At 33.2% G+C, this 12,354-nt stretch overlaps 1 protein-coding gene across 3 annotated transcripts in view; it reads right to left on the minus strand.

Annotated features, from left to right (window-relative positions):
* Positions 1-232: 232 nt before the first annotated feature.
* Positions 233-12,354, minus strand: part of EIF4E (eukaryotic translation initiation factor 4E) — a 40,293-nt gene continuing 28,171 nt past the window's right edge. For all 3 annotated transcript variants that reach the window (XM_020901650.2, XM_020901646.2, XM_020901647.2), the window contains 5 exons: positions 9,908-10,003; positions 7,053-7,116; positions 6,248-6,361; positions 3,853-3,992; positions 233-1,783 (listed from right to left, as the gene is read on the minus strand). In XM_020901650.2, the coding sequence (XP_020757309.1) occupies positions 1,669-1,783; positions 3,853-3,992; positions 6,248-6,361; positions 7,053-7,116; positions 9,908-10,003 (529 nt within the window). In that variant the 3' untranslated portion in view covers positions 233-1,668. The remainder of the gene's footprint in view (positions 1,784-3,852; positions 3,993-6,247; positions 6,362-7,052; positions 7,117-9,907; positions 10,004-12,354) is intronic.

Below are 12,354 nucleotides of genomic sequence, written 5' to 3' on the forward strand. Positions count from 1 at the left end.
AAACTTACCAGTTAATTCATAATCACCATCTAGAGACAAAATTTCCTCTCAACTAATGGTTATTCTACCTACAGTTCAAGCTCACTCTTCTGTCTACAATAGTTATATTTCATTTTATCGAATCTGAAATATACAATTATGCATTACAGACAAGCTGTTTTCAAATTCACTTAAAGGGTAGATCAAGTTTTCAATTTTACATAAAGCCATACACCAGTTATCATTAAAAATATGAGTCTTCATAACCTGTTTATTCCAATTCTCCTTAGACAGCAACACTAACAAAGTTCTTAATGCATACACCCCCATCACCTACAAGTCTTTCCCTATGCTATTATTTTGACATTTAAAGAACATCTCAATTTAACAACCAAGTTTTATAACTACTATCCCTACCAATTAAATGGTGATGCATCAAGGTCGCAATTTTCATGATTTTTAACATATTAAGAGTACATTATTTACCTAAGACTAAAGGACTGCGCCTTATTAAAAAAAAAAAGCCACATCAATTTAATTTCATATATATGATGCTACCTATTCAATTTATTAAAAATTAAACAAAATAACCAAACTAATGCTCCAAACTTATGCTGTTCATGTGGAAGACACTACAAGAGAAGACACAATAGAGACTGCCTTGCAATAAGAAATACAAATTCCTTCTACAGAGATGGAGAAATAAAAGGACAATTCTAGTTGTCTAAAAGACAATTCACTGTACACATTTTATTTACAGTTTTGTACACTGTCTTAATATGAATGGGACCGCTTTTCTACTTGAGCCAATTTTTTAACCAAAGCAAAATAACGTAAGTAATACAAAGTGTTAAAATACAGCATAAAGATACAAAAACAGACATACTAATTCTAATTAGGAATGTAATTATGATGTTACATTTTTTATAATCCACAATTAAGTTTAGGAAATCACACAAACATAGATCACTGATTTGAATGAAATGCATAAATTTGTAGCAAAGCATTGTAGTTTAAGTTACAAAAAAAAAAAATTACCAAAGAATGCACAAAATTAATGTTTATTCCACCTTTGTGTCATATTCCTGGATCCTTCACCAATGTTACATGAGAAAGAAAAACTAAAGCAAAACAAATGAAAAACTGAAATCAGAATCACTAATGTTATCAAGTAGGGAAACAAATAAATTAAAATCTAGCAGCCATCAGCAAGAGTACAGCACAGATAATGCTGTAAAAAGAAACAAAGAAAATTGCCAGAAAACTGTATGCATCATACTCTTTCAAACCAGCAAAATATGCTCCTGCATACAATGGAACGTAAACAAAATCATTCTCTTGTAAGGTATAGAAATGCAAGTTCTTTTTTTTTTATGGGTCAAATGTGTTTGTAATGGTTATTCCTATTAAGCTATTACAGAGTGGGCCAGGAACACATTTATGGATTCTGGGGATGATGTGTATTGTAATTCTTTGATTGGGATAATGGACACTCTAGCCAAAAAAAAGAAAATATGAACACAGAAGTACAAGACAAAGGCGAATGAGACTTCTCTTATATCTTAGCAACATTTAGATGGAAATCAAATTTAAATGCAGTCCACTCTGCTTTTGAAGAGGCTTTGGTTCAGCTCCCAAATCTCGATTGCTTGACGCAGTCTCCTATGAGAATACTCAGAAGGTGTCTTCTTAAACAACAAACCTATTTTTAGTGGTGGAGCCGCTCTTAGTAGCTGTGTCTGCATGGGACTGATAACCAATCACTATCTTTGGAGGAAGTCCTAACCTTTCCTTGTATACCCTCCTAGAGGAAGAAAAAGAAAAGTAGCCATTAATTTTTATTCAAACATACACCCAAAATCCAGCATTACTATTCTTTATTAAAAAAAAAAAACTAGAGAGTGAAATAAGAAACTGCACATTTTCCCTTTAGCAAAACATACTCTTCCTTTCCACTACAATCTTGGTTAATCACTTAACCAATATTTGAGAATCTACTATGTACCAGGTACTGCGGTAATTATCAATAAATTAATAATAAGCAAAGCAGGGACAGTCCCTGGGGTCATGGTATTTATAGTTTATAGAGTATTTGATTCTTTACAAACAAATAATTACAAATACACATGGTGGAGCTGTATCACATGCAAAATTAATTTGTGTAAAATCAATTACATGCACCTATTTTCACTGTTTGATCTAACATGCTTCAATTATATTTTACATATAAACTTTAATTAATATTTTATGTTACTGCAATTACATTTACCTTATCTATTACTGACAAGAAAGCACACTCAAAAATTGAACACTTCGAAGGCAATTTGTAATATTTTCAAATCATATGTGATTCTATTTTAAGGACAAATATGAGTATCAAGGAGGGTAAGTACAGGGGCTGCAATATCATTAACAAGAATGATCTAATCTCCTGGAAAACAAAGAAATCTCTCCTTTTAAATTTATGAAGTCAAAAGTATAAAGCTAAGAGAATGAAACACATCTGAAGGCTGAGAAATAAAAGTAAAGCTCAGTGGCTATAGCTCGCAAGAAAAGTAAATATGAGAGAGAAGGCGGACAAGGTAAAACTGGACACAGATCACCATATGATCTGAGAACATCACAGGTCATGCTAGAAACCTGGTATCTAAGAAGAGCAAAATTTAAAAATAAGCACCAAATGAAACAAAAATAAAGCTATGTATTTTTTCATGGAGCTGAATCCTCCAGTATACTAGGAAAATTTATTCATACTCTACCCTCCAGAAGATTTCAGTACCTTCCCTAGAATAAGGTATTTAAAAATAATTTTATGATACCTAAAATTACAACTAATATCAGGTTGACGTTAGGATACAATGTACCTTCAATTATACTTAATCACTAAAAATGCCAGAAAGCAAGAGTACTGAGCCATGCAACTTAAAAGGGTGGAAAAATATCCTTCCTTGAAAAACTGAAGTCAAATGTTTAAATAAAGATTTCAAAAACTGTTAAGACTGACACAATTAAAAATCTTCCTGAGGAAAGAAATTCATATCTAATTTCTTTAATGCACTTTCAAAGAAATATGAGATCCCCACAATCAATAAGATTCAATGCTGACAAAAAGATCAGGAATACGACGACAAATCAATTATCAATTTTCTCTTATAGAAACCCTCTGGAAAATGAAACCTAGAAAATCCCCACACCTTTTAATTATACTTGCCAGAAAAGAATTATGTTCATAGAATTCATATTGTTGGAAAAATCAACATACAAAGGGGCAAATCAAACATATTGAGACCTATGACCTATACTTAATTTCAATATAAAATTTAAAGTTCAGTTTTACTAATTTAAATTTAGTAAAAATTAACATTGACTGACATTTGAGGGGGAAAAAGTAACAGGCAATTTTTGCAAATGGTAGTATTTGCCAAAAAAGTTTTAAAATATATACATGTGGGCTTTAAGCATGGACAAAACCAAGCTACTGTCACTTATATCTCAATGGGAATTTCATGTAAGTGTACACATATGTGGCAAAATACACATATACCATTTGCCAATATTCACCAATGTATTGAGTATTATACATTAGCACTGTGGTTTTTAAAGTACATTAAAGAAAAGACACATTCTCATTTGATAAATAAAATGTGACATGCTAAAATAGTGTTCCAGTGATTCTATACTCCACTGAAAGGAAAAAGAAATTTTACAGAAATGAAAAAGGATGAACCAGATACAGAACACCAGTACAGCAGTTCAAGGTTATAAATGTGTTCATGAAAACAAGAAAAATAATGATCTACATAAACATATTTTTTTAAAAGTAGTTCTGCTTTTAGTTATCTATTTTAAAAGTACACAAACAGCAAAACTTACCCTATATGTGTAACAGCTTCTCTGTTTTCACATTCAGTAGTCCATATTGCTATTTTATCACCTTTAGCTCTAACGTTAACAACAGCTCCACATACATCATCACTGTAGTCATCAAAAGATTCTCCAATAAGGCACAGCAGCTTAAAAGAAAAAACTCAATTTCAAATTACACTCAACAGATTATAAACAGCTTCTTAAGTTGCAAAATGTCTCATATAGTTATATACAAAGCTAAGAAAGTTTTTAAAATTAAGAGTTTTATATATATAGTTTTTTGTCCTGGCCTTTTTAATTTGATGCTTTAATACCAAAACCATTAACAGTTTTGTTAACTTTTTCAGTAAACTGGGCAACTGATGTCACGGCACATAAAAAGTGAATTATTTTATTAATATTCATTTGCTCTGCTGCTGCTTATACTTGCCAGTAAACAAGTTTTAATGGAATAAATGAAAAGTTGCGCATGGATGAAGTGCCTCGTTTTTGTTGCTTTTCATGAACTTTCCCTAATTAAAAAAAAAAAAAATGGCAAATACGTAACATAAAATTTACCATTTTAACCATTTTTAAGTGAATGGTTTAGTGATATTAAGTATATTTATATTCACACTGTACCACCATCCGTCTCCACAACTTTTGTCATCTTGCAAAACTGAAATGACTTAATAAAAGAGTTCTAAAATGGTATTTACTGATAATTTCTCCCAAAAGAAAATTTTTTTCCTCAATAAAAGCCATTTACTGAAACATTTATTATTGCTCAATTTAGTAAGTGCTAACCATGAACTGCCCTGGTGGTGCAGTGGTTAAGACTCCATGCTTCCATGGCAGGGGGCTTGGGTTCGATCCCCGGTCAGGGAACTAAGATGGTGCATGCCATGTGGCATGCTTAAAACACTAACTACATGGAGAAGGAAATGGCAACCCACTCCAGTATTCTTGCCTGGAAAAATCCATGGACAGAGGAGTCTGGCGGGCTGAAGTCCATGTGATTACATGACTGAGCATGTGTGCACGAGGGTGGGTTGGTAGCAATAAACTGGTAGAACTTAAAAAAAAAAAACTAACTACAGACCAGACCAGTGTTCAGGATACAAAAAAGAGTATAATCCCTGACCTTAAAAGCCTGGGGTTTAAAACCTTTCACTAGAGAACATGTCTATTATCTCAATTTAATAAATGTCATACGAAGCCAAAAGTTCCAAATTACATCATAACATATAAGCTGAATGATATCAAGCTACAATTTCACTATTTCCTTCACAGATCTAAAAAGTTGAGTACCCAAAGCAATACTCTAAGGACTGTAAAAACTTGTATCATACAAAATGTGAAAGTCACCATAATTTTGAACTTAGTGAAATAACTAGGATGACCTTACTGTGGAAAGTCAGTCAACTGCCAATCACTTTCTGGATTTGTAATATGTGGCAGGGCATTTTACTGTACTAGTATGTAAATGTATATAAGATTCATTCACATGATAGAACAAAATTAAGTGCTGATCTAGATTTCTAGAGTGGCATCCTTATCTTCTCTTTGAGTAACCAACGTAAAAAGCAACAAAGTTTTCTACCACTTTAATGGCAGAAAATGAAGAAGAGCCTCTTGATGAAGGTGAAAGAGCAAAGTGAAAAAGCCGGCTTAAAGCTCAACATTCAAAAAATGAAGATAATGGCATCTGGTTGTATCACTTCATGGTAAACTGAGGGGGAAAATGTGGGAAACAAGCATCAGTCTTCATTTTCTAGGGCTCCATAATCACTGTGGACAGTGACGGCAGCCACGAAATTAAGACACTTGCTTCTTGCAAGAACAGCTATGACAAACCTAGACAGCATATTAAAAAGCAGAGACACCACTTGGCTGACAAAGGTCCGTCTAGTCAAAGCTATAGTTTTTCCAGTGGTCATGTATGGATGTAAGAGGTGGACTATAAAGGAGGCTGAGCACCGAAGAATTGATGCTTTCCAACTGTGGTGCTGGAGAAGACTCTTGTGGTGCTGTAGAAGATGCTTGAGAATCCCGTGGACAGCAAGGAGATCACACCAATCAATCCGAAAGGAAATCAACCCTGAATATTCATTGAAAGGACTGCTGCTGAGGCTCCAATACTTTGGATACATGATGCAAAAAGCTGACTCATTAGAGAAGACCCTGATGATGGGAAAAATTAAGGGCAAGAGGAGAAGAGGGCAACAGAGGATGAAATGGCTGGATGGTGTCACTGACTCAATGGACACGAGTTTGAACAAACTATGGGAGATAGTGAAGGACAGGGAAGCCTGAAGTGCTGCAGTTCAATGGGTCACAGAATCAGAAACAACTTAGCAACTGAATAACTAGTAACACAGTTTTAGTATTGTGAAACGGCTTTATAATTTTAAAACCTTACTGTCTCTAGCCAAAAACGATCGAGGTCACTTCGTCTCTGCTGTTTGTTCAGTGTAATTAGCCATCGTCCTCCTCGTTTGTTTTTCTCATCTTCCCACATAGGCTCAATACCATCCTGCAAGGTTAGGGATACAACAATATTGTTAGTTTAACTTCAGATAATACTAAAAACAGTAAGCAACAACCATGTTAATCGTTTACTTTATACTCATAAAACTGTTATTGAGGTAGTGGGGAAAGCACACAAAACTTAAAGCTAGAGGCATGGGATTGCAAAAACATGGAATTGCAAGAACAGAGCCCTGATTAGGGCACTTACTAGCTATCAAATATTGGGTTTGACTTAATTTGGAGGTTCTAAAACATTCTGAGTAATATACACCTTTGAGAAGCTATACACATTTCTATATCTAAAAAATACAAAAGTTACACCACTTCAGAGAGCTAATGACTGTCCCACCCACTAATAGCTGACAAAACTCATAAAAGTATCTCAAGGACGCACATACTCCTGACAAACTCTGCACTTCAGTCTACTCAAGTATATAAAGAAGAAATAGGACCGGATAATCAAAGCTCTCTTCAAAATCAATCACAGTATGTGCCCATACAGCCAAACTCTCTTAATTTCAATTACTTATACTAAAAGAAGCCAAAATATACTAACGCTAAAATATGGTAAAGCTAATACAATTATTCTCCAAGCATCACAACATTAACTATTTCTAAGTTCACGATAAGATTTTAACGAATACCTGAATGGTCCAGTCTTATAATAAATATATGAAGCCACCAATTAAGCATACCTTAAAAAGTGAGTAGTCACAGCCAGGCATTAAATTACTAGACAACTGGATATGGTTGTAAAGACTAGGTAAAAGAAAAGAACAATTATAAACATAGAAAATGTAGTGCAGAGTTTAGGTGTTTGTATGCACATTCAGAGAATATGATAAAAATAAACAAGATAAAAACGCGTTTACTTTCTTCCCCCTAAAGAGTCAATTTCTGAAACAGACCAAACAGATCTTAATAACAGTCAGCTTTAAGAATCAACATCTGATGATTTTTAGAAAATATCTTCAGTGATTTTATCCTGACAATTCTGATATATTAGTTAACTTAATATGTACACATTACAAGAAACTGAGAAGAGAGGTACAAGATGGCTTTAAGTAAATGAAAGAATCCATGAGGCTAATAGGCAGTTTTAAACACACAGAGACAAATCTACAGAAAGTAAGATAAAACTCCCTGATCATCAGGATTGCATGACTAAACTAAGTCAACATTATTATTATCTGTGAAAGTACGCAAGAGTGGAAAAGATCAGTGGTCCCCAAACACCACACACCATTACTAGTTTGAGTCAGCAAGCATAATCATCTTTGGGGGAACTTTTAAAGACAGAACAGTTCCACATCCTACTTCTTACAATTTTAATTCCTTAAATATAGGCTGGAACCACAGAATGTGTATTTCTAAACTATTTCCCAAATAGCAATGTAACAGATTAAACATTTGGGATTAATTAGGTATTCCACTAGCCTGAAGGTAGAATGCTAGATTGGATCATTTGATCTCTTGAAGTCTACCATAGCAAAATTGTTATAAAACTGGCAAGAGAGTAAGAATGTTTTCTGTCTCCAGTATTTTATACAGAAGTGATGATCTTATATGACTAGCAATAATACCACCCAGATGGTATTATTTTCCTTAGTAAGATTTTCTTACTGCTATTTTAACCCAGTCTGTACTTCAAGTAGAGTTTTAAGAAAGAGTCAAGGATTCTTTGGATGACATTGCACAGTTTAACAACAAATCCAGTTTGAATGAGAGCATTAAGACAGCATACAGCTTGCTGGGTTATTCTATCTAATAGTTAACTCTTTCCAACTAGATTATCACTGACAAGATTCCACTAGGCAAGAAGAGAGACATGGATACTAACAGTACCTACAGAATTAGAACCCCCATTTCTTCACAATTAACGGCCAGTGTGGAAGGGACACTCTTCAATGGCATTCAAAGCAGAAAAGACCAATGCTGCTTTCTGCTGTCTTCTTTCTCCTTAATCATGCTCCAAGGTCTCTTACTAAGTTTACAATTAGAATCTGTAATGGCACACTTAAATAGAATCCTAATGCTACAGACATGACTAGATTAAAAACAACAAACCTCAATGGCTGTTTCATTAAATCTGCCCCCCAAAAGTGAGAAACTAAGAAGTGACAAAGATAGAAAGCTTAAGGATTTATCTCTCAATTATAGCATAAAAATCCACTAAGCAATATTGCTTACAACATGCCTAAAAACTGTGGTGTCATGTTCTAATTAGAGGCCATTTAGGGATATAATTATGTAAAACTGGTGACAGCCAAACAAACTCAGATAAATGCAAATCTTATTCAGTGGGAGAACAGCTCAGGACTCTGCTCTCCCTCCTCCACAGGGTACTGGAGACTATTATGTTTCAGAAAACTCTTGAAAAAATACAATTAGAGAAGGAAAACAAACAATTAGAGAAGAAAAACACTCAATGTTTTGATGAAGGGCAGAACAGAATCATAATTTAACTAGACCTATGAATTACTAGGAGTTTCAAATGAAGTTCATTTTTAAAAAAATGTTTTCATTAAATTAAAAACTTTTTTAAAAAAAGCCCGTAAGTTCAATTAAGAGTGACCAAAGTGATCTCAACATATTTTCTTTAATTATTCTATGCTTTGTTTGCTTTCAGTGACTCAAATGCATACTGAATGCCTAATATGCTGGAAGTATACATCATATGTATAAAATTTTTAATCTATTAATTTATAATTTTCTAACCACAATCTATCTGTGTGATACACCCAAGTATTAACATTAAAACATAGGAATCACATCATTGATACGATCCAAAATATACCAACTGAACAATTTAGAATACTTAGATAACTGCTAGATAATTTACAGCTCTTAAACATGTTTTTAATAAACTGTATCTTTCATGTTCTCCAACAGTTTCTCCCTATATATTTTTCAAGCAAATAAGACATACTAAACTGTTTTTAAAGAATCAATATTCCAAAACTTCCTGCAAAGAACTTTATAGCTCTAAATTAAATTATATTGCTAAATCTGAAACAAAATCTCAAAAATATTTCAAGTATTCTTAAGTTGACCACAAAGTATAATAAAATTATCTATCATCACAGATACTGTCATTCTTTGATAAACCCTGATTTATGAGTTCAGCCTTTGAAATCTCAGAATCTTTATCACAGGAAATCCACAGTTTATACTAAAGAGAATCTGCAGAAATGCTAAGAAATGCATTCTTTTCCTAAGAAAGCTCTGGAATACCTAAAAATAGAGCAAATTTGCCTAGGTAACCAAGAAAGGGGACAAGGTCCTAAAAGTTGTGAGACGTTCCAGTGACAATAAAGGATTCTCAATGAATGATATCTTAGGACAAGAAATAGAGAAGAGGCAGAGCTAAATGATGATAAGATGGAAGCTTTCTAAAACTGGTAAGAAATAATCACCAATTCTAACAGTTGTGAGAAGATGGACAAGCAAAAAAGTAAATATTAACTCTTCACCTTACCCTTCTTTTTGTGAATACAACTTAAAATAAAAAAGTACACAATACAACAAACATCCTAAAATGGTTACTTACGCCCAAAAGTCTTCAACAGTATCAAACTTAGAGATCAATCGAAGGTTTGCTTGCCAAGTTTTGCTTTTATCATTTTTAAAAAACCAGAGTGCCCATCTAAAAACAGAAAGTCAGTGTCAACAGAAGTTTTACATCCATGTTCAAAGCAGCACTGAGTTTCACTTATTAATAAAAATGTTGTCTGAAGACAGTTTTCCAAGTGGACATATATTTTATAACTTTATGATTAATGCTTGATAATCTCAGACATAAAAATGAGACGCATTTCAACACCTACTTGGTAACGTATATTTGCCAACCGCTGATCAAGGAAAAAAATATTTTGAAAAAGCAAAGGCAGAAAAACTACTAAACACACAGTCTCAAGTACTATACCCTGGATGTCTAAAACTAATTCAGTCTTTCCTGAGAAAATTAAAAACAGAACTACCATTTGATCCAGCAATTCCACTTCTGGGTATTATCTGAAGAAAGTGAAAATACTAACTTGAAAAAGATATATGAATCCCCATGATTAGTGTAGCTTTACAAGAGCTTAAGATACAGAAGCAACTTAAATGTTCACCAGGGGGTGAAAAAAGAAAATATGCATGTATGTACGAATGTGTATATTCAATGGATTATTCAGTCATAAAAGAGAAGGAAATTTTGCTAGTTCCAACATGGATGGACCACAGAACTTTTTAATAAGCTAAATAAATCACACACTAGACAGGAAAAACAAATACTATATGATTGTGCTTATACGTGGAATCTAAAAAAAACTTTAAAAAAGGAAAAAAACCCACCCCAAGCTCACTGATATAGAGAACAGATTGGTGGTTCCCAGAGGAAAAGGGGTGGGGAAATGCATGAAGGGGATCAAGTGGTACAAACTTCCAGTCATAAAATAAATAAGTCATGGGGATGCAACGTACAACATAGTAAATATAGTTCATAATACTACACTGCAGATTTCAAAGTTGTGAAGAGACTAAATCTTAAAAGTTCTCATTATAAGAAATTATAAATATGTATTGTGATAGATGTTGATTATGATCATTCCATCATACAAATAAATACTGAATCACTGTGTTGTACATTTGAAATTGTTACACCTCAACTGAAAATAATAAAATTCCATTCCATCTTTAAAAAAAAAAATTGCATTCAGCCATTAAAGGTTTATTCTAAGAAAATGACTGGATGACTAAGCAAAAATATTTGTACAATAAGGTTCTTAAATTTGGAAAACTGGAAACATCTTAAGTGCCTATCAACAATTCTCAGAATGTGGTTTACAAGACCCCTTAGGCATCTTGAGACCCTTTCACAGGAGCACTGATGTGTAAAAACCATTTCATAAAAATCCTAAGATATTTTATTTTTCACTGTGTTGACATTTTCACTGATGATGCAAAAACAACAGCAAACTTAGCGGTGATGTGCCTAACAAGAATCATACAGTGGCACCCATGTCTACTGTTTGTCACTGTTCCTGTATTATCATCAACTCTCAGAGGAATAACTGTCAGTTTCAGTTAAGAATGCCACTGATGAAGCAGTAATAAAATACTTGTTTTATTAAATTTCAATTTGTGTACATGTTTTTTTCTGCACAAAAATACTTCTGCACACAAAATACAATGCTTAGGCAATTAAGTTGTGAGGAGAACTAGTTGCTTTTTCAAAGAACACCACTTTTACTGGAAGAATAGGCTGATCAATCATGGTTACTTCTTGAAAAATGAACAGTGAGCATCTTGCTAAAATTTGAGCTTTCAGGAGAAAAATCAGAATTTTGCAAAGCCTGCAGGTGCCACTGAGCATGACAATTTAACAAAACTTGGGGACATTTCTGAGGCATTTAGTAATGATGAGGTTATTGTTTTGATATCATATAATGAAAAATGCCAATATTTAAATCTACAAACTCACTGAACCAGTATTTTCTAAATGACCAGCAGTATGCATGAGTGAAGAAGGATATATTCCAAATGCAAGACAGATCAATGGATTTTAAAGTAACAGAGTAGAAAAAAATTCTTGGATGTGGTTTCAGATTCTACATTGCAACTAACCTGTAAGAAACCTAGTATCAAAGGAAGGAGATAGTCATAATTATAAAAGGCCATTAAAATTTCTCCTTTTCCAACCATGTATATTTGAGGTCATACTTTATCCTTATACTTCCTCTGAAACAACATTATCTCCAAAGACTGAAAATGCAGAACCAGCTATGAAAACCTAGCTGATTTCTATTAAGTCAGGCACTTAAAATATTTACAAAAATGCTGTTCTTCTCACTATGTATTTTTTATTTTGAATAAATTTTTTTCCATAAAAATCACTTACATTAAATCAATGGGTTAAGTACATATGTAATTTTATATTTTTGAGAATTATTTTATTTTCTAATACAGCACATGAAAATAGATGAAAATCTACATAACCTGTAAAACACTGTG

Source organism: Odocoileus virginianus, chromosome 21, assembly GCF_023699985.2.
Source record: "Odocoileus virginianus isolate 20LAN1187 ecotype Illinois chromosome 21, Ovbor_1.2, whole genome shotgun sequence".
Taxonomy (NCBI): Eukaryota; Metazoa; Chordata; class Mammalia; order Artiodactyla; family Cervidae; genus Odocoileus; species Odocoileus virginianus.